Source organism: Procambarus clarkii, chromosome 64 (genome assembly GCF_040958095.1).
Source record: "Procambarus clarkii isolate CNS0578487 chromosome 64, FALCON_Pclarkii_2.0, whole genome shotgun sequence".
Classification (NCBI taxonomy): Eukaryota; Metazoa; Arthropoda; class Malacostraca; order Decapoda; family Cambaridae; genus Procambarus; species Procambarus clarkii.
The window spans coordinates 837,667-860,469 of record NC_091213.1 but is presented as its reverse complement, the minus strand read 5'-3'; the positions used below and the strand labels follow the sequence as shown (position 1 = coordinate 860,469).

Below are 22,803 nucleotides of genomic sequence, written 5' to 3'. Positions count from 1 at the left end.
TCAGAAGAATCTTTCGTCCTCATCATGCAAAGCTTCATGTTAATTTGGACTACATTTCTATGTATCTGCTCCTGGAGAAAGTGGACTTTGGTTACGAATTTTCAGCACTTCTGGCTACTAACAGACAAAACAATTTTACAACCCAGAAAAAGTTTCAAAATGTTCAAGAAAGATGCGATAAATTTTTTAATGAAAGCTTGCAAATAGCTTCTTTCTCGTATTCTAAGTAATGTTGAAACTATAAAAAAAGGTGAAAAATCTGTTACCTATCATATGCCTTAGCTTACATGGCCACCATTTTCGGAACTTCCGTTAGTATTAGCTGACCAATTAAACCTTAGTGAAATTGAAAGTCAGTGGCGCCTACTGTTAACCATTGACTAGTCCAACATTTGTAAGGGACAAATTCCGACATCTGAATCGTCATTTTAGACCAAGACAATAACTGTCAAGAACACTGCTGGCGATCCCATACTGATTGACCTCGCTGAGTTTGTGTTGAAAATATACAGCGTGCCAATCAGTAATGCCCTGGTTGAACGGATATTTTCGAGAGTAACGTCTGTGAAAACTAAACTGAGAAATCTTGAATGGGAATGGGACTTGAGCTTTTGACATCAGTCTTGAGAATCAAGATTGAGAATCTTGATCAACTTGAGAATCAAAACATATCTTGAAGAAAATGTAACTTGTTGCTCGTCATTTGAACCACTCATGTCAGTGCCTAAATATGAGTCTGCAATATACAAGAACGAGGTTGTGGATGCAGATCAAGATCTTGGTAATCTTCAACTGTAAAGACGTGGAAGGACTTCACACCCATTAAGCTTCAAACAGTAAATATTGGTAAGTTATCCTATTATCATATTGGTTAAATATATATATGCAGAGATAATGTTAATAAAATAATAAAAATCGTTTAATGTACTCTATATATCATAATAGATTACTTTGAAACCCGTATCAGTCACTAAGCAAAAAATTGGGCTACTCTTATTACAAATTCGCTACTTTTAGACCGTCAGCTCGCTACTTCTAGCAATTTGAATCTGGCAACCCTGCGGCCAGCAAGAGTGCTCAGTACACGTCCAGCTGCCAGCGGGGGAGCATCACGCGCCTCTTACTCTGACATGATTCCAGTAAGTCAGTCTTGTGTGTATATGTTCAGTGTGTCACACACCCAAAGAAAAATATCAAGGTAAAAAAAATAGCATTTAAGTAGAAAATAAGTAACAAAACTAATTTACAACAGAGGTTTTTAACTAATGTTAATAATTATCTAAAATTATTTTTTTATATAAAAATAATTATCTATAGTATACACTATACTATGGAATGGTTAGCATACTACTGTGTGATAATTGCTTTAACGGCAGTTATCACTTTACTCGCATAATGAAGCGAAAATCAAAATTTCAGTAGCGCACAGGAATCGAACTTGGGATTCTCGATTCTCAAAATTTTTATATATGTTATAGAAAGTATATTAAGGTACATTATTAAATGCTTTTATGAGCTGCGTAGAACTTCCAAGGTTGTTTATAACAATACTAACCTCGCGCTGTCAAATTTGAAAGCTGGAAAACCTGTTTAAAATAAATGTAAACAAAGCCGCCAAGATTAAGGAAAGATGTACAGGTTTCGTAAATCCTTGTTAAGTCCTGACCGTGGTCATCACTTAGGCATGAACTGAGGAAGTGGAAAATATCTCTAAATATAACATTTTTCATTATACTAATTTAAGGACATTAGGTTTTACTCATTACCCTCCATAATCACCAAGATTGGACATCTCGTTGTTACATTATATTACTTAATAAATGTAATAAATCGTGTTACTATACATCAAATACTCATTAGTTATAAGAAAGATGGAAAGAGGATGTAGAGGGAAGGAGATTGGGAGAGAGTTCCAAAAAAGATAAAATTTCATTTTCGTCTAAATAGAGAAAAGTTCAGGTGTAGTTCCATCTCTCATCACAAACGCTCAGTATTGTTTAACTCTTACTTGTACACCAACAGGTAGGGCCAAGGTGTTGGAAAATGTTGCTGTTGTTACCAGTTCTGATGACGATGGTGCCTCGTGCTGCAGCGGAACCCCGCACGTGAGTACACATACTCAACACTATGTCCTGGGTGTGAGTACACATACTCAACACTATGACCTGGGTGTGAGTACACATACTCAACATTATGTCCTGGGCGTGAGTACACATACTCAACATTATGTCCTGGGTGTGAGTACACATACTCAACATTATGCCCCCGCACGTGAGTACACATACTCAACATTATGCCCTGGGTGTGAGTACACATACTCAACATTATGTCCTGGGCGTGAGTACACATACTCAACATTATGTCCTGGGTGTGAGTACACATACTCAACATTATGCCCCCGCACGTGAGTACACATACTCAACACTATGTCCTGGGTGTGAGTACACATACTCAACACTATGACCTGGGTGTGAGTACACATACTCAACATTATGTCCTGGGCGTGAGTACACATACTCAACACTATGTCCTGGGTGTGAGTATACATACTCAACACTATGTCCTGGGTGTGAGTACACATACTCAACATTATGTCCTGGGTGTGAGTACACATACTCAACATTATGCCCTGGGTGTGAGTACACATACTCAACACTATGCCCTGGGCGTGAGTACACATACTCAACATTATGTCCTGGGCGTGAGTACACATACTCAACATTATGTCCTGGGTGTGAGTACACATACTCAACATTATGCCCTGGGTGTGAGTACACATACTCAACATTATGCCCTGGGTGTGAGTACACATACTCAACACTATGACCTGGGTGTGAGTACACATACTCAACATTATGTCCTGGGCGTGAGTACACATACTCAACACTATGCCCTGGGTGTGAGTACACATACTCAACATTATGTCCTGGGTGTGAGTACACATACTCAACATTATGTCCTGGGTGTGAGTACACATACTCAACATTATGCCCTGGGTGTGAGTACACATACTCAACATTATGCCCTGGGTGTGAGTACACATACTCAACACTATGACCTGGGTGTGAGTACACATACTCAACATTATGTCCTGGGCGTGAGTACACATACTCAACACTATGCCCCCGCACGTGAGTACACATACTCAACACCACGCACTGCGCGTTAGTACACAAACACAATACTATGCACTGCGCATAATTCAGACACAACACAATGCACTGCGCGTAAATTACATAAAGGAACACTACGTGTTCCAGTACTCTAAATGGCTTCTAAATGAACATGGCTACTAAAGTTTAACTCGGGAAAGTGTAAAGTAATGAAATTAGGTGACGGGAGCAGGAGGCCAGATACAAGGTATCATTTGGGAGATGAAATCCTGCAAGAGTCAGAGAGAGAGAAAGACCTGGGGGTTGACATCACGCCAGACCTGTCCCTTGAAGTTCATATCAGGAGGATAACATCAGCGGCATATGCTAGGTTGGCTAACATAAGAACGGCCTTTAGAAACTTGTGTAAGGAATCTTTCAGAACATTATATACCACATATGTCAGACCAATCCTGGAGTATGCGGCTCCAGCGTGGAGTCCATATCTAGTCAAGCATAAGACTAAACTGGAAAAGGTTCAAAGGTTTGCCACCAGACTAGTACCAGAACTGAGGGGTATGAGCTACGAGGAGAGACTACGTGAATTAAACCTTATGTCACTGGGAGACAGAAGAGTTAGAGGGGACATGATCACCACATACAAGATTCTCAGAGGAATTGATAGGGTAGATAAAGACAGACTTTTTAACACAAGGGGGCACACGCACTAGGGGACACAGGTGGAAATTTAGTGCCCAAATGAGCCATAGAGACGTTAGAATGAATTTGTTCAGTGTCAGAGTAGTAGACAAATGGAATGCTTTAGGAAGTGATGTGGTGGAGGCTGACTCCATACACAGCTTCAAGTGTAGATATGATAGAGCCCAGTAGGCTCAGGAACCTGTACACCAGTTGACTGACGGTTGAGAGGCAGGACCAAAGAGCCAGAGCTCAACCCCCGCAAGCACAATTAGGTAAGTACAAAGTACCATCGGGGGGGGGGGGGGGTGAAATCCTGCAAGAGTCTAATAGCGAGAAAGATCTGGGGGGTTGATATCACACCGAACTTGTTCCCAGAGGCCCACATCAAAAAGATATAGTCAGCGACATATGCTAGATTGGCCAACATAATAACTGCTTTTGGAAACTTGCGTAAGGAATCATTCAGAACCTTGTATACCACTTATGTGAGACCAATCCTGGAATATGCAGCTCCAGCCTGGAATCCATACCCAGTTATAGTTAAAGTTTTTTTAGTTTAGTTCATTTAATATGCACCCCATACCCATCTTGTGGGTGGTACTGGAAAGGGTTACAGAGGCACATAATGGGCTCAGGGACTGAACCCCACAATTCATTTAGCTAAGCAAGTTACAATCTTGATGAGCTAGTTACGAAATTCAGTATAAGGCGTAACATCATCAAAGGGTTCGAGACCGACCAAAAGTTCAGTTTCTAAATTAAGCAACTGACATATGTGGAGAGCTAGTGTCACAATTGATATGTTTGTCCTGCACACCGCCCCCCGTCCAGTGGGCAGCGGTGGATAGGTTACAGTCACTTAATTACTACCTACAGTTAGCAAACTGGGGATATTTGGCTAAAATTTCTGGTAGCAGATCATTTTGAATGAAATATTTACACATCTTTGGAACATTGTTTATAGAATTGTCTCTGAATTCACGTATATTTTCGCACTCCATCACATAGTGACGGAGGGTGTACAAGACAAAGTTAGAGAAGATTCAGAGGTATGCCAACAGACTAGCCCCAGAACTGAGAGGAATGAGCTACGAGAAAAGGCTGCGGGAGCTGAACCTCACGTCCCTGGAAGACAGAAGAGTATGGGAGACATGATCACCACCTACAAAATTCTTAGCGAAATTGACAGAGTAGACAAAGACAAACTATTTAGAATGGGTGGAACACGAACAAGGGGACATAGGTGAAAACTTAGTACCCAAATGAGCCACAGAGACAGAAAGATTTTTTTCAGTGTCAGAGTAGTTAACAAATGGAATGCATTAGGCAGTGATGTGGTGGAGACTGACTATTCAGTTTCAAATGTAGATATGATAAGAGCCCAATAGGCTAAAGAATCTGTACACCAGTTGAGAGGCGGGACCATAGAGCCGCAGCTCAACCCCCGCAAGCACAACTAGGTGAGTACAACGCACGTGATATAAACCACAACATGGTAGATCAACAGACCACTCATGCACCAGCAGCTTTCTGCCTGTCTTCATCTTCTAATAGCTAGATTGATAAACAGTGTTTACACATTGCAGGTGGAAATGTTCGATAACAAACTGTCCCTTGGGCATGTGTATGACAACCATCGTAACAATGTAATGATAAACACTGACTCGAAAACAGCATTTCCAGCCCTAAGAAACCGTAATGGTACAGACAGTGTAAACTTAATAACTATACAGTCCTCCTCCTCCAGAATTTTTATATACAAGGAACGAAAGTTGTAATTGTACCTGGGTCACAAATCATGTAATGAGCTCTGAAATCGAAATTGCGAATAAATTAGTTTGAGAGGGAACACGTCCAGATAATGTAGATGCCAATATACCAGCCAGCACTAGATATCTAAACTAGTTTGGAAACAACGATGCCTGCTAGAACAACACACAACCCTCTGAAACACTACCCCGGGCCATCAACTGCCAGAGAGGTTACCAGGTACAAGGCACAAGCACCTTCAGTATAAACACCACCAAGGATGTTCTACGTCACACTAGACTGTGATTAGATCATCTATACGCTTGGGAGATTAGGCGCAACACTGCAGAAAGAGCTCCAAATATTGTAAACGACCAAATGGACATTCCCTCAAACACTATTTACTCAACTGTAATAAGACGAAGCAGTTGAGAAATTACTTTCAAACTGGCACTGAAACAATGATAAACACAGGCCAATTCCTGTTCGTAAGGATTGGCTACCTCTTAACACATTAATTCCTATTAAATAAATTGGCAGTTGAATAGTTAAAGTAAAACTAACAATACTGCTGAACTTTTCAAGAACAGAATAACAAAAATAATATCCACGTGAGTATACACAAGGCTAGTTACTATTTTGTTGCAGTTTAGTTAATTTATTACACAACCTATACCCAATTACCTATGGTGTCAGTAGTAGTGGAAGAGAGTAACAGAGGTTGATATAATGGGCTCAGGAACTATACCTCAAAATTTCCCTTCAGCTCTGCTCTGTATTTTGGGTATTGTTATACTTATATCTGTTTGATTAATAAAATACTCAAACTATATATATATATATATATATATATATATATATATATATATATATATATATATATATATATATATATATATATATATATATATATATACATATATATATATATATATATATATATATATATATATATATATATATTGGTGTATACTGGCAGCAGGTTTTCTTTCAAACATATTTCATTGAATATGACCGCATATTCTGTATTTATTATTTTCTGGTTTAGGGCTTCTATCCCTCTAACTATTTTCTTAGCATCAGGGCTTAATTGAAATAGGAGTTCTCCAAAACTCATTTTCGTACTTTTAAGGTGAAGAAAAGAAGTGATTTACTATAGAGTGTATTACACTTATTTGTATAATTTGCACGACGTTTCGAACCTCCATGGTTCATTCTCAAGTGAACAGATCTTACAATACTAGTTGATTTTATACCCGCATTAGGTCAGGTGATAATACAATGAAGGTGAAAACATGGGGGGATACATAAGGGATAAACATAGGGGCTGCAGAAGGCTTATTGGCCCATACGAGGCATCTCCTATCTAAACACAAAGATTAATCCAGTGTAATTGGCCTGTTATGTTGGACATTGTCTTCTGTGTTGGCATCGATATGTTCTTGTCTTGTCCTTACTCTCATGGTGGGTAGAGTAAATAGTTCCGTGATTTGGGTGTTCATGGTAGGTCGCTCTATTCTTATGTGAATTGCCTCAAGAATTTGTAATCTTCTTGAATCTTGGGTTTTGTCTATTATGCAAGTATTCTTGTTCAACATTTCTCTTGTTAGAGTAATGTCATGGGCTTGTCTCATGTGATTCCTAGGGGCACCAGATTGAAGATGGCATGTCAAACGCCTCGTCAGCTTGGTCGACGTCATACCTATGTACTTACATTGAAGGTTACATCCTTCGTGGGGGCAAGTGTACATGTATACAACGCTTGACTGCTGTAGAGGGTTCTCCGTCGGCTTCGGGCTGTTTTTGATAAGGAGTTCGGAAGTCTTCTTGGTTTTGTAGAATATTATCAGGTTTATGTTTTGGTTAGGAGTAGTGCTTTTTACTCCTTTACGGATTATTTCTTTCATTATTCTTTCCTCTTTTATATGTTCACTGTGCATGGTTGATTTGTAATATAATTTTATTGGGGGTGTTGTGGTTTCTGTTCTAGGTTCTGAATTATACCAACGGTCCAAGTGTCTTCTTATAGCAGCGTTTATTTCCGCGTTGCTATATCCGTTGTTCACCAATACCTGAGTTACTCTTTCAAACTCTCTACTCACGTTGCTCCATTCAGAGCAGTGGGTAAGCGCTCGACGAATATAAGCATATCTAAATATAAGCATATCTAAGCATATCTTCTTATCTAAACCAAAGATGCATCAAAAACGCCTGGAAATCGAAATGCTTCTGGACGATATCCATAAGCTAGAAGACAACAAAAAAGTCATCACCACGGACACACTTCAAGCTGAACTACTTGCAGAAGCAGGGAAAAAACGAGGAACATATTCATCTACAATCTTAACCCAACGACTCAAAGAAGCAGCGAAACAACTAAAAAATCTGAAAGACGTAACAATAAGAAAAGCCGACAAAACAGCAGCATATGTATTGATTCCTACCCATGAATACATGAACAAAATTAGCGACATCCTAAGTGACGACTCCAAATTTCAACGAATCACGAGGAACCCCATAGAAGACCTTAAGCGGAAAGTAAACAAAACAATTACAGCAATCAACGCAAAGAAAGGTAGTGTGCATTTCAATAAACTTCAAGGCGACTATGGCTTAGGATATGCCTACGGCAATGTTAAGACGCATAAACCAGGTAACCCACTACGCCCTATAATCAGCCAAATACCAACCCCAACTTATCACCTGGCAAAGAAACTTAATGAACTCCTAACTCCATACACTCCAAGTAAGTTTAGTCTACAATCATCAGCAGATTTCCTAGAATTGATCAAATCTACCCAGCCCGATGGAATCATCGCTTCCCTGGACGTCGAATACCTTTTTACCAACGTCCCAGTCGACACAACCATAGGAATGATACTGGACAGAGTATACAGAGACGAGAGCACCCCCAAATTAGACATACCTGAGCCACACTTGAAAAGTCTTCTCGAAGCATGTACAAAGGAAGCCCCTTTCATCAGTCCACAAGGAGACATGTATTTACAAATAGACGGAGTAGCAATGGGCTCCCCCTTAGGAGTTTTATTTGCTAATTTTTATATGGGAACCATCGAAGATAGGGTCTTCAGTAGCAGACAAAAACCAACTGTATACTGCCGTTATGTAGATGACATATTCGTAATAGTAAAAGACTCAGATGAACTAATTGACCTAAAAAGACACCTAGAGAGAGAGTCAGTACTCCGATTTACACATGAAAATAGTGAAAATAACAGTCTGCCATTCTTGGATGTACTAATAACAAAAACAGGAACCTCTTTAAGCACCAACGTATATACCAAGCCCACCAACATAGGATTATGCCTGAACGGTAGAAGTAAGTGCCCCCAAAGATACAAAGCTAGTGTTCTCAATGCTTATATTCGTCGAGCGCTTACCCACTGCTCTCAATGGAGCAACGTGAGTAGAGAGTTTGAAAGAATAACTCAGATATTGGTGAACAACGGATATAGCAACGCGGAAATAAACGCTGCTGTGAGAAGACACTTGGACCGTTGGTATAATCCAGAACCTAGAACAGAAACAACAACACCTCCAATAAAATTATATTACAAATCAACCATGCACAGTGAACATATAAAAGAGGAAAGAATAATGAAAGAAATAATCCGTAAAGGAGTAAAAAGCACTACTCCTAACCAAAACATAAACCTGATAATATTCTACAAAACCAAGAAGACTTCCGAACTCCTTATCAAAAACAGCCCGAAGCCGACGGAGAACCCTCTACAGCAGTCAAGCGTTGCATACATGTACACTTGCCCCCACGAAGGATGTAACCTTCAATCTAAGTACATAGGTATGACGTCGACCAAGCTGACGAGGCGTTTGACATGCCGTCTTCAATCCGGTGCCCCTAGGAATCACATGAGACAAGCCCATGACATCACTCTAACAAGAGAAATGTTGAACAAGAATACCTGCATAATAGACAAAACCCAAGATGCAAGAAGATTACAAATTCTTGAGGCAATTCACATAAGAATAGAACAACCTACCATGAACACCCAAATCACGGAACTATTTACTCTACCCACCATGAGAGTAAGGACAAGACCAGAACATAACGATGCCAACACAGAAGACAATGTCCAACATAACAGGCCAATTACACTGGATTAATCTTTGTGTTTAGATAGGAGCTGTCTCGTATGGGCCAATAAGCCTTCTGCAGTTACTTCTATGTTTCACCTCACATTTATCCCTTATGTATCCTCCCATGTTTTCACCTTTATTGTATTATCACCTGACCCAGTGCGGGTATAAAATCAACCAGCATTGTAAGATCTGTTCACTTGAGAATGAACCATGGAGGTTCGAAACGTTGTGCAAATTGTATAAATAAGTGTAATACACTCTATAGTAAATCACTTCTTTTCCTCACCTTAAAAGTACGGAAATGAGTTTTGGAGAACTTCTATTTCAACTTAGTTATATATATATATATATATATATATATATATATATATAATATATATAATATATATAATATATATAATATATATATATATATATATATATATATATATATATATATATATATATATATATATATATATATATATATATATATATATATAAAATTTTAAAGTTTGTGAGGGTACCACCTCTGGTGCCAATGTGGGGACCCATAGCCTCGGAGAAGAAAATAAAAAGTATTCAGAGGAGACCTTGTGGTTTCTCACTGAACACTAATATTATCTTCTCCTACCACCCCCATTCTTTTGTATGTACACATATATATTTACTTTATTTGAACTTTGTTACAAAAAAGGAGTTACATATGGGTTACAAAGATGGTTATCATAGGTTGTCGAGTTCCTCCAGCTCCTCAGATGGCGGGCAGGAACCCTGGATGCAGTGCGCATTTCCCCTCTGTATCGCCACACTGAGGCGCTGGAAAAGAAAGCTTGCAGCTCTTGGGTCCCTTGTTGTTTCAATGAGCCTAGAACCCAGTTCCTTCAAAAAACTGGTAGCACTTTTACCCCAGGCGCCGAGTATCTCAGAAGCAATGGGGACAAAATTGTAGTGGTGATCCAGTTCTCTATACTTACGGGATTTGGCTGCTTCCCTGTGGGTGGCAGCGCCACCTGGTTGTGCAACACTGAGGTTAATGTAGGTGTTAGCCAGGGTTGATACGCACGTGTAGTCCCATACCAACTGCTTGCCATTCTTCCAGGGGTTCACTGTGATGCCATCCGGGCGACCAATAAGAGCATCAGAGTTACGGGGCGTTAGGTAACGGGGCTCTCTTTCAGCTGGGCATCCAGCTGTGGTGAGGCTCCTCTTGATGATGTCGTTAACTTCACTGTGCCTCGAGTGCCATCCCCCTGTGCTTTGGCAGAGTAGGCCATGGTGGCCGTACCTGTCAGCCACCACCTCGCCGCAAATACACCTATATCTGGTGTGGATTGGGGCAGCAAGGCGGAGGGCCACAGCAATTCAGAGGGCGTGTGGTGTGAGACGCGTGCCAGTTGCCGACATTGGGGTTGCTAAAAGGAAATCCCCTGCATGTGGTGCTGCTACTGCTGTGAGGCGAGCAATGTCGTGTTGTGTTGTTGCAGCACCCAGGCACTCTTCAGCAACTTGGTCTACAATGGGGCCATCCCAGCTGGATTGCTTGTGGGCTTTTGGGGATGGTGGTTGAGGTGATTGGCCTGCACGAAGGCCCACTCTGGCATAGTGTGTAAAATTGGGATTATGTACACCTGCCAGCTGATGTAAGTGGGCAGGTAGAATTTCCTTCACAAGGTCGTCGGATGCTGATAAGGAGGACAGGAAGGCTGGAACAGTGATTTGCGTTGCTGTTCGAACTCCGAGGCCCCCAAGTCTTACGGGAAGAGAGGCTTGTTTCCACTGTAGGTCATCGAGAGAGAGGTTAAGGGCTTTTTCTAGCATTGATTTCAGCAACCGGTCATACTCACTTAGTTTTTGGCTACTGTAAGATGGTGAACACCTCAGAAAGTAGGTTAACCTGGGGAGGGACAGACATCTGGTGATGAGGTAGAGTGCATCATGAGCATCAATATCCTCAATCCTCCCATCCATCCTCTTAAGGTCGGCGATTTTCTTATCAAGGACCTCATCGATGGCTTTCAACCCCAGGGGAGCTCCTAGGAGTGTGCTGTCTTCAGGTTTAATTTTATGGATATTTGGCAGAAGACCCTCTATTCTCTCTACGATGCCCTGGTTGGAACATATTATTTCACATTTAGAAGGGTTCAGGGTGAGGCCTAAAACTGCACCTTGCTCCTGGATTTTTCTGATGTCCTCCAGGATTGAGTCTTGGGAACCAGCTAGGGTACCATCATCCAAGAACTAGATGTTAAGCTCGCTGGACAGGACCTCTGTGACTTGTTTGATGACTAAGCAGAAAAGGAGAGGAGCAAGGGGGTCACCCTGTTGGACGCCTTCTCGCAAGTCAATTTCATGTTCGCCAAAAAGTAGCTTAAGATCCATACTGTAGCATGAATGTACAAAAGGGTAGAGGGAAGGGAAATGACTATGAACCGCACGGAGTACAGCATCCCTCCGCACCAAATTGAAGGCATTTTTTAAATCTAGCTTGATAAGGGCCTTTTCATATAGCTTCGGCTATCATTTCCTTTTCTCCGGTCGTGACGGTCAAGCGATGTTGGCGATGAAGGCTCGAGCTGCATGGGCTGCCGCCTCACACCCTTGTGGAATGCCGAACCCGAGCTGTTTTGGCTTCAGCATGTTGGCCGCTGCATCACTAACTGTTCTAGCAGCTGCCTTTGCGACGAGACGCCGGAGAGAATTGCCCACAGCTATTGGCCTGATCCCTCCATCCTTTTTCTTTAGAGCACAGAGAGATGCTCCAAAAAAGATAGGTCTTATGGTCGCTGGTATGTTGCCAGCTAGACATGTGTTGGTGAATCTGTTTAGTTCCACCAAGAGGTTCTTTGCAATGTCACCCAGTGCAGGGTTGAGCATTTGCTTGAGGTGGTTGGGTTTTAGTCCTGTGAACCCACCTGCTGATCCTGTTGGGAAGGACCTGGCTGGACATGGAAGGACATATATATATATATATATATATATATATATATATATATATATATATATATATATATATATATATATATATATATATATATATATATATATATATATATATATATGACAATGTCAGACCACGGAGGAAAAATGAAACAGGAATTTCCTTAAGTACTTTCGTATATTAATACATCTTCAGAAGGACTCCTTCTGAAATTCCTGTTTATATATATATATAAACATATAGAAATTCCTGTTTATATATATATATATATATATATATATATATATATATATATATATATATATATGTCGTACCTAATAGCCAGAACGCACTTCTCAGCCTACTATTCAAGGCCCGATTTGCCTAATAAGCCAAGTTTTCATGAATTAATGTTTTTTCGTCTACCTAACCTACCTAACCTAACCTAACCTAGCTTTTTTTGGCTACCTAACATAACCTTACCTATAAATATAGGTTAGGTTAGGTTAGGTAGGGTTGGTTAGGTTCGGTCATATATCTACGTTAATTTTAACTCCAATAAAAAAAAATTGACCTCATACATAGAGAAAAGGGTTGCTTTATCATTTCATAAGAAAAAAATTATAGTAAATATATTAATTCAGGAAAACTTGGCTTATTAGGCAAATCGGGCCTTGAATAGTAGGCTGAGAAGTGAGTTCTGGCTACTAGGTACGACATATATATATATATATATATATATATATATATATATATATATATATATATATATATATATATATATATATATATATGTCGTACCTAGTAGCCAGAATGCATTTCTCGGCCTACTATGCAAGGCCCGATTTGCCTAATAAGCCAAGTTTTCCTGAATTAATATATTTTCTCTAATTTTTTTCTTATGAAATGATAAAGCTACCCATTTCATTATGTATAAGGTCAATTTTTTTTTATTGGAGTTAAAATTAACGTAGATATATGACCGAACCTAACCAACCCTACCTAACCTAACCTAACCTATCTTTATAGGTTAGGTAGCCGAAAAAGTTAGGTTAGGTAGGTTAGGTCGTCGAAAAACAATTAGTTCATGAAAACTTGGCTTATTAGGCAAATCGGGCATTGCATAGTAGGCTGAGAAGTGCGTTCTGGCTACTAGGTACGACATATATATATATATATATATATATATATATATATATATATATATATATATATATATGTATATATGACTGAAAACTCACACCTCAGAAGAGACTCGAACCCATACTGCCAGGAGCAACGCAACTGGTATCTACAGGACGCCTTAATCCGCTTGACCATCACAACTGGACAAAAGGAAGTGATAGCCGAAGCTATATGAACCACTTCCCCGCCGGCACTCGGATGGTAATCTTGGGCATAGCATTTTATCAAATCACCTCCTTCTTTGGGGCACACGTGCAGAACACAAATGCGAACAAGCCTGAATGGTCCCCAGGACTATATGCGACTAAAAACTCACACCCCAGAAGTGACTCGAACCCATACTGCCAGAAGCAATGCAACTGGTATCTACAGGACACCTTAATCCGCTTGACCGTCACGACCGGACAAAAGGAAGTTATTGCCGAAGCTATATGAACCACATCCCAGCCGGCACTCGAATGGTAATCTTGGGCATAGCATTTTATCAAATCACCTCATTCTTTGGGGCACACGTGCGGAACACAAATGCGAACAAGCCTGATTTGTCCTCAGGACTATATGCGAATGAAAACTCACACCCCAGAAGTGACTCGAACCCATACTGCCAGGAGCAACGCAACTGGTATCTACAGGAAGCCTTAATCTGCTTGACCATCACAACTGGACAAAAGGAAGTGATAGCCGAAGCTATATGAACCACGTCCCGGCTGGCACTTGGATGGTAATCTTGGGCATTGCATTTTATCAAATCACCTCATTCTTTGGGGCACATGTGAGGAACACAAATGTGAACAAGCCTGAATGGTCCCCAGGACTATATGCAACTGGAAACTCACACCCCAGAAGTGACTCGAACCCATACTGCCAGGAGCAAAGCAACTGGTATCTACAGAACGCCTTAATTTGCTTGACCATCACGACCGGACAAAAGGAAGTGATAGCCGAAGCTATATGAACCACGTCCTCGCTGGCACTTGGATGGTAATATTGGGCATTGCATTTTATCAAATCACCTCATTCTTTGGGGCACATGTGAGGAACACAAATGCGAACAAGCCTGAATGGTCCCCAGCACTATATGCAACTAGAAACTCACACCCAAGAAGTGACTCGAACCCATACTGCCAGGAGCAATGCAACTGGTATCTACAGGACGCCTTAGTCCTCTTGACCATCACGACCGAACAAAAGGAAGTGATAACCGAAGCTATATGAACCACTTCCCTGCAGGCACTCGGATGGTAATCTTGGGCATAGCATTTTATCAAATTACCTCATTCTTTGGGGCACACGTGCGGAACACAAATGCGAACAAGCCTGAATTGTCCCCAGGACTATATGTGACTGAAAACTCACACCCCAGAAGTGACTGAAACCCATACTGCCAGGAGCAACGCAACTGGTATCAACAGGACGCCTTAATCCGCTTGACCATCATGACCAGACAAAAGGAAGTGATAGTTGAAGCTAAATGAACCCCTTCCCCGCTGGCACTCGGATGGTAATCTTGGGTATTGCATTTCATCAAATCACCTCATTCTTTGGGGCACACGTGAGGAACACAAATGCGAACTAGCCTGAATGGTCCCCAGGACTATATGCGACTGAAAACTCACACCCCAGAAGTGACACGAACCCATACTGCCAGGAGCAACGCAACTGGTATCTACAGGACGCCTTAATCCGCTTGACCTTCACGACCGCACAAAATGAAGTTATAGCCGAAGCTAAATGAATCCCTTCCGCTCCGGCACTCGGATGGTAATCTTGGGCATTGCATTTTATCAAATTACCTCATTCTTTGGGGCACACGTGAGGAACATAAATGCGAACAAGCCTGAATGGTCCCCAGGACTATATGCGACTGAAAACTCACACCCCAGAAGTGACTCGAACCCATACTGCCAGAAGCAATGCAACTGGTATCTACAGGACACCTTAATCCGCTTGACCGTCACGACCGGACAAAAGGAAGTTATTGCCGAAGCTATATGAACCACATCCCAGCCGGCACTCGAATGGTAATCTTGGGCATAGCATTTTATCAAATCACCTCATTCTTTGGGGCACACGTGCGGAACACAAATGCGAACAAGCCTGATTTGTCCTCAGGACTATATGCGAATGAAAACTCACACCCCAGAAGTGACTCGAACCCATACTGCCAGGAGCAACGCAACTGGTATCTACAGGACGCCTTAATCCGCTTGACCATCACAACTGGACAAAAGGAAGTGATAGCCGAAGCTATATGAACCACTTCCCCGCCGGCACTCGGATGGTAATCTTGGGCATAGCATTTTATCAAATCACCTCCTTCTTTGGGGCACACGTGCAGAACACAAATGCGAACAAGCCTGAATGGTCCCCAGGACTATATGCGACTAAAAACTCACACCCCAGAAGTGACTCGAACCCATACTGCCAGAAGCAATGCAACTGGTATCTACAGGACACCTTAATCCGCTTGACCGTCACGACCGGACAAAAGGAAGTTATTGCCGAAGCTATATGAACCACATCCCAGCCGGCACTCGAATGGTAATCTTGGGCATAGCATTTTATCAAATCACCTCATTCTTTGGGGCACACGTGCGGAACACAAATGCGAACAAGCCTGATTTGTCCTCAGGACTATATGCGAATGAAAACTCACACCCCAGAAGTGACTCGAACCCATACTGCCAGGAGCAACGCAACTGGTATCTACAGGAAGCCTTAATCTGCTTGACCATCACAACTGGACAAAAGGAAGTGATAGCCGAAGCTATATGAACCACGTCCCGGCTGGCACTTGGATGGTAATCTTGGGCATTGCATTTTATCAAATCACCTCATTCTTTGGGGCACATGTGAGGAACACAAATGTGAACAAGCCTGAATGGTCCCCAGGACTATATGCAACTGGAAACTCACACCCCAGAAGTGACTCGAACCCATACTGCCAGGAGCAAAGCAACTGGTATCTACAGAACGCCTTAATTTGCTTGACCATCACGACCGGACAAAAGGAAGTGATAGCCGAAGCTATATGAACCACGTCCTCGCTGGCACTTGGATGGTAATCTTGGGCATAGCATTTTATCAAATCACCTCATTCTTTGGGGCACATGTGAGGAACACAAATGCGAACAAGCCTGAATGGTCCCCAGCACTATATGCAACTAGAAACTCACACCCAAGAAGTGACTCGAACCCATACTGCCAGGAGCAATGCAACTGGTATCTACAGGACGCCTTAGTCCTCTTGACCATCACGACCGAACAAAAGGAAGTGATAACCGAAGCTATATGAACCACTTCCCTGCAGGCACTCGGATGGTAATCTTGGGCATAGCATTTTATCAAATTACCTCATTCTTTGGGGCACACGTGCGGAACACAAATGCGAACAAGCCTGAATTGTCCCCAGGACTATATGTGACTGAAAACTCACACCCCAGAAGTGACTGAAACCCATACTGCCAGGAGCAACGCAACTGGTATCAACAGGACGCCTTAATCCGCTTGACCATCATGACCAGACAAAAGGAAGTGATAGTTGAAGCTAAATGAACCCCTTCCCCGCTGGCACTCGGATGGTAATCTTGGGTATTGCATTTCATCAAATCACCTCATTCTTTGGGGCACACGTGAGGAACACAAATGCGAACTAGCCTGAATGGTCCCCAGGACTATATGCGACTGAAAACTCACACCCCAGAAGTGACACGAACCCATACTGCCAGGAGCAACGCAACTGGTATCTACAGGACGCCTTAATCCGCTTGACCTTCACGACCGCACAAAATGAAGTTATAGCCGAAGCTAAATGAATCCCTTCCGCTCCGGCACTCGGATGGTAATCTTGGGCATTGCATTTTATCAAATTACCTCATTCTTTGGGGCACACGTGAGGAACATAAATGCGAACAAGCCTGAATGGTCCCCAGGACTATATGCGACTGAAAACTCACACCCCAGAAGTGACTCGAACCCATACTGCCAGGAGCAACTCAACTGGTATCTACAGGACGCCTTAATCCACTTAACCGTCATGGCCGGACAAAAGGAAGTGATAGCCGAAGCTATATATGAACCACTTCCCTGCCGGCACTCAGATGGTAATCGTGGGCATAGCATTTTATCAAATCACCTCATTCTTTAGGGAACATGTGTGGAACACAAATGCGAACAAGCCTGAATGGTCCCCAGGACTATATGCGAATGAAAACTCACACCCCAGAAGTGACTTGAACCCATACTGCCAGGAGCAATGCAACTGGAATCTACAGGACACCTTAATCCGCTTGACCGTCACGACCGGACAAAAGGAAGTGATAGCCGAAGCTATATGAACCACATCCTAGCCGGCACTCGAATGGTAATCTTGGGCATAGCATTTTATCAAATCACCTCATTCTTTGGGGCACACGTGCGGAACACAAATGCGAACAAGCCTGAATTGTCCTCAGGACTATATGCGAATGAAAACTCACACCCCAGAAGTGACTCGAACCCATACTGCCAGGAGCAACGCAACTGGTATCTACAGGAAGCCTTAATCTGCTTGACCATCACAACTGGACAAAAGGAAGTGATAGCCGAAGCTATATGAACCACGTCCCGGCTGGCACTCGGATGGTAATCTTGGGCATTGCATTTTATCAAATCACCTCATTCTTTGGGGCACATGTGAGGAACACAAATGCGAACAAGCCTGAATGGTCCCCAGGACTATATGCAACTGGAAACTCACACCCCAGAAGTGACTCGAACCCATACTGCCAGGAGCAATGCAACTGGTATCTACAGGACGCCTTAATCCGCTTGACCGTCACGACCGGACAAAAGGAAATCATAGCCGAAGCTATGTGAACCACATCCTAGCCGGCACTCGGATGGTAATCTTGGGCATAGCCTTTTATCAAATCACCTCATTCTTTGGGGCACACATGCGGAACACAAATGCGAACAAGCCTGAATGGTCCCCAGGACTATATGCGACTGAAAACTCACACCCCAGAAGTGACTCGAACCCATACTGCGAGGAGCAAAGCAACTGTTATCTACAGAACGTCTTAATTTGCTTGACCATCACGACCGGACAAAAGGAAGTGATAGCCGAAGCTATATGAACCACGTCCTCGCTGGCACTCGGATGGTAATCTTGGGCATAGCATTTTATCAAATCACCTCATTCTTTGGGGCACATGTGAGGAACACAAATGTGAACAAGCCTGAATAGTCCCCAGCACTATACGCAACTAGAAACTCACACCCAAGAAGTGACTCGAACCCATACTGCCAGGAGCAATGCAACTGGTATCTACAGGACGCCTTAGTCCTCTTGACCATCACGACCGAACAAAAGGAAGTGATAACCGAAGCTATATGAACCACTTCCCTGCAGGCACTCGGATGGTAATCTTGGGCATAGCATTTTATCAAATTACCTCATTATTTGGGGCACATGTGAGGAACACAAATGCGAACATGCCTGAATTGTCCCCAGGACTATATGCAACTGGAAACTCACACCCCAGAAGTGACTCGAACCCATACTGCCAGGAGCAACGCAACTGGTATCTACAGGACGCCTAAATCCGCTTGACCATCACGACCGAACCAAAGGAAGTGATAGCCGAAGCTATATGAACCACTTCCCTGCAGGCACTCGGATGGTAATCTTGAGCATAGCATTTTATCAAATTTCCTCATTATTTGGGGCACATGTGAGGAACACAAATGCGAACATGCCTGAATGGTCCCCAGGACTATAAGCAACTAAAAACTTACACCGCAGAAGTGACTCGAACCCATACTGCCAGGAGCAATGCAACTGGAATCTACAGGACGCCTTAATCCGCTTGACTGTCACGACCGGACAAAAGGAAGTGATAGCCGAAGCTATATGAACCACTTCCCCGCCGGCACTCGGATGGTAATCTTGGGCATAGCATTTTATCAAATCACCTCATTCTTTGGGGCACACGTGCGGAACACAAATGCGAACAAGCCTGAATTGTCCCCAGGACTATATGTGACTGAAAACTCACACCCCAGAAGTGACTGAAACCCATACTGCCAGGAGCAACGCAACTGGTATCTACAGGACGCCTTAATCCGCTTGACCATCACGACCAGACAAAAGGAAGTGATAGTTGAAGCTAAATGAACCCCTTCCCCGGTGGCACTCGGATGGTAATCTTGGGTATTGCATTTCATCAAATCACCTCATTCTTTGGGGCACACGTGAGGAACACAAATGCGAAAAAGCCTGAATGGTCCCCAGGACTATGTGTGACTGAAAACTCACACCCTAGAAGTGACTCAAACCCATACTGCCAGGAACAACGCAACTGGTATCTACAGGATGCCTTAATCCACTTGACCATCACGACCGGACAAAAGGAAGTGATAGCCGAAGCTATAAATGAACCACTTCCCCGCCGGCACTCGGATGGTAATCTTGGGCATTGCATTTATCAAATCACCTCATTCTTTGGGGCACACGTGAGGAACACAAATGCGAACTAGCCTGAATGGTCCCCAGGACTATATGCGACTGAAAACTCACACCCCAGAAGTGACACGAACCCATACTGCCAGGAGCAACGCAACTGGTATCTACAGGACGCCTTAATCCGCTTGACCTTCACGACCGCACAAAATGAAGTGATAGCCGAAGCTAAATGAATCCCTTCCGCTCCGGCACTCGGATGGTAATCTTGGGCATTGCATTTTATCAAATTACCTCATTCTTTGGGGCACACGTGAGGAACACAAATGCGAACAAGCCTGAATGGTCCCCAGGACTATATGCGACTGAAAACTCACACCCTAGAAGTGACTCGAACCCATACTGCCAGGAGCAACTCAACTGGTATCTACAGGACGCCTTAATCCACTTAACCGTCACGGCCGGACAAAAAGAAGTGATAGCCGAAGCTATATGAACCACTTCCCCGCCGGCACTCAGATGGTAATCGTGGGCATAGCATTTTATCAAATCACCTCATTCTTTGGGGAACATGTGTGGAACACAAATGCGAACAAGCCTGAATGGTCCCCAGGACTATATGCGACTAAAAACTCACACTCCAGAAGTGACTCGAACCCATACTACCAGGAGCAATACAACTGGTATCTACAGGACGCCTTAATCTGCTTGACCGTCATGACTGGACAAAAGGAAGTGATAGCCAAAGCTATATGACCCACTTCCCCACTGGCACTCGGATGGTAATATTGGGCATAGCACTTTATGAAATCAACTCATTCTTTGGGGCACATGTGAGGAACACAAATGCGAACAAGCCTGAATGGTCCCCAGGACTATATGCAACTGGAAACTCACACCCCAGAAGTAACTCGAACCCATACTGCCAGGAGCAACGCAACTGGTATCCACAGGACGCCTTAATCCGCTTGACCATCACGACCGAACAAAAGGAAGTGATAGCTGAAGCAAAATGAACCCCTTCCCCGCCGGCACTCGGATGGTAATCTTGGGCATTGCATTTCATCAAATCACCTCATTCTTTGGGGCACATGTGAGGAACACAAATGCGAACAAGCCTGAATGGTCCCCAGGACTATATGCAACTGGAAACTCACACCCCAGAAGTTACACGAACCCATAATGCCAGGAGCAACGCAACTGGTATCTACAGGACTGCCTTAATCCACTTGACCATCACGACCGAATAAAAGGAAGTGATAGCCGAAGCTATATGAACCACTTCCTTGCTGGCACTCGGATGGTAATCTTGGGCATAGAATTTTATCAAATCACCTCATTCTTTCGAGCACACGTGAGGAACACAAATGCGAACAAGCCTGAATGGTCACCAGGACTATAAGCAACTAAAAACTCACACCCCAGAAGTGACTCGAACCCATACTGCCAGGAGCAATGCAACTGGTATCTACAGGACGCCTTAATCCGCTTGACCATCATGACCGGACAAAAGGAAGTGATAGCTGAAGCTATATGAACCACATCCCCACCGGCATTCGGATGGTAACCTTGGGCATAGCATTTTATCAAATCACCTCATTCCTTGGGGCACACGTGAGGAACACAAATGTGAACAAGCCTGAATGGTCTCCAGTACTATATGCGACTGAAAACTCACACCCCAAAAGTGACTCGAACCCATACTGCCAGGAGCAACGCAACTGGTATCTACAGGACGCCTTAATCCGCTTGACCATCACGACCGGACAAAAGGAAGTGATAGCTGAAGCTATATGAACCACGTCGTCGCCGGCACTCGGATGGTATTCTTGGGCATAGCATTTTATCAAATCACCTCATTCCTTGGGGCACACGTGAGGAACACAAATGCGAACAAGCCTGAATGGTCCCCAGGACTATATGCGACTGAAAACTCACACCCCAGAAGTGACTCGAACCTATACTGCCAGGAGCAACGCAACTGGTATCTACAGGACGCCTTAATCCACTTGACCATCACGACCGGACAAAAGGAAGTGATAGGTGAAGCTTATATATGAACCACTTCCCCGCCAGCACTCAGATGGTAATCGTGTTCATAGCATTTTATCAAATCACCTCATTCTTTGGGGAACATGTGAGGAACACAAACGCGAACAAGCCTGAATGGTCCCCAGGACTATATGCGACTAAAAACTCACACCACAGAAGTGACTCGAACCCATACTGCCAGGAGCAACGCAACTGGTATATACAGGACGCCTCAATCCGCTTGACCTTCACGACCGGACAAAAGGAAGGTGATAGCCAAAGCTAAATGAATCCCTTCCCCGCCGGCACTCGGATGGTAATCTTGGTCATTGCATTTTATCAAATCACCTCATTCTTTGGGCACACGTGAAGAACACAAATGCGAACAAGCCTGAATAGGTCCCCAGGACTATATACTGACTGAAAACTCACACCCCAGAAGTTACTCAAACCCATACCGCCAGGAGTAGCGCAGCTGGTATCTACAGGATGTCTTAAGCCGCTTGACCATCACGACCGGACAAAAGGAAGTGATAGCTGAAGCTATATGAACCACTTCCCCGCCGGCACTCAGATGGTAA

The 22,803-nt window shown here is 43.1% G+C and overlaps 1 protein-coding gene across 1 annotated transcript in view; it reads left to right on the top strand.

The window, feature by feature from the left end:
* The first annotated feature begins 1,066 nt into the window (after positions 1-1,066).
* Positions 1,067-22,803, top strand: part of LOC138354691 (uncharacterized) — a 33,919-nt gene continuing 12,182 nt past the window's right edge. Inside the window, exons 1-2 of the mRNA XM_069309051.1 lie at positions 1,067-1,139; positions 2,023-2,105. Of these exons, the coding sequence (XP_069165152.1) occupies positions 1,131-1,139; positions 2,023-2,105 (92 nt within the window). The 5' untranslated portion in view covers positions 1,067-1,130. The remainder of the gene's footprint in view (positions 1,140-2,022; positions 2,106-22,803) is intronic.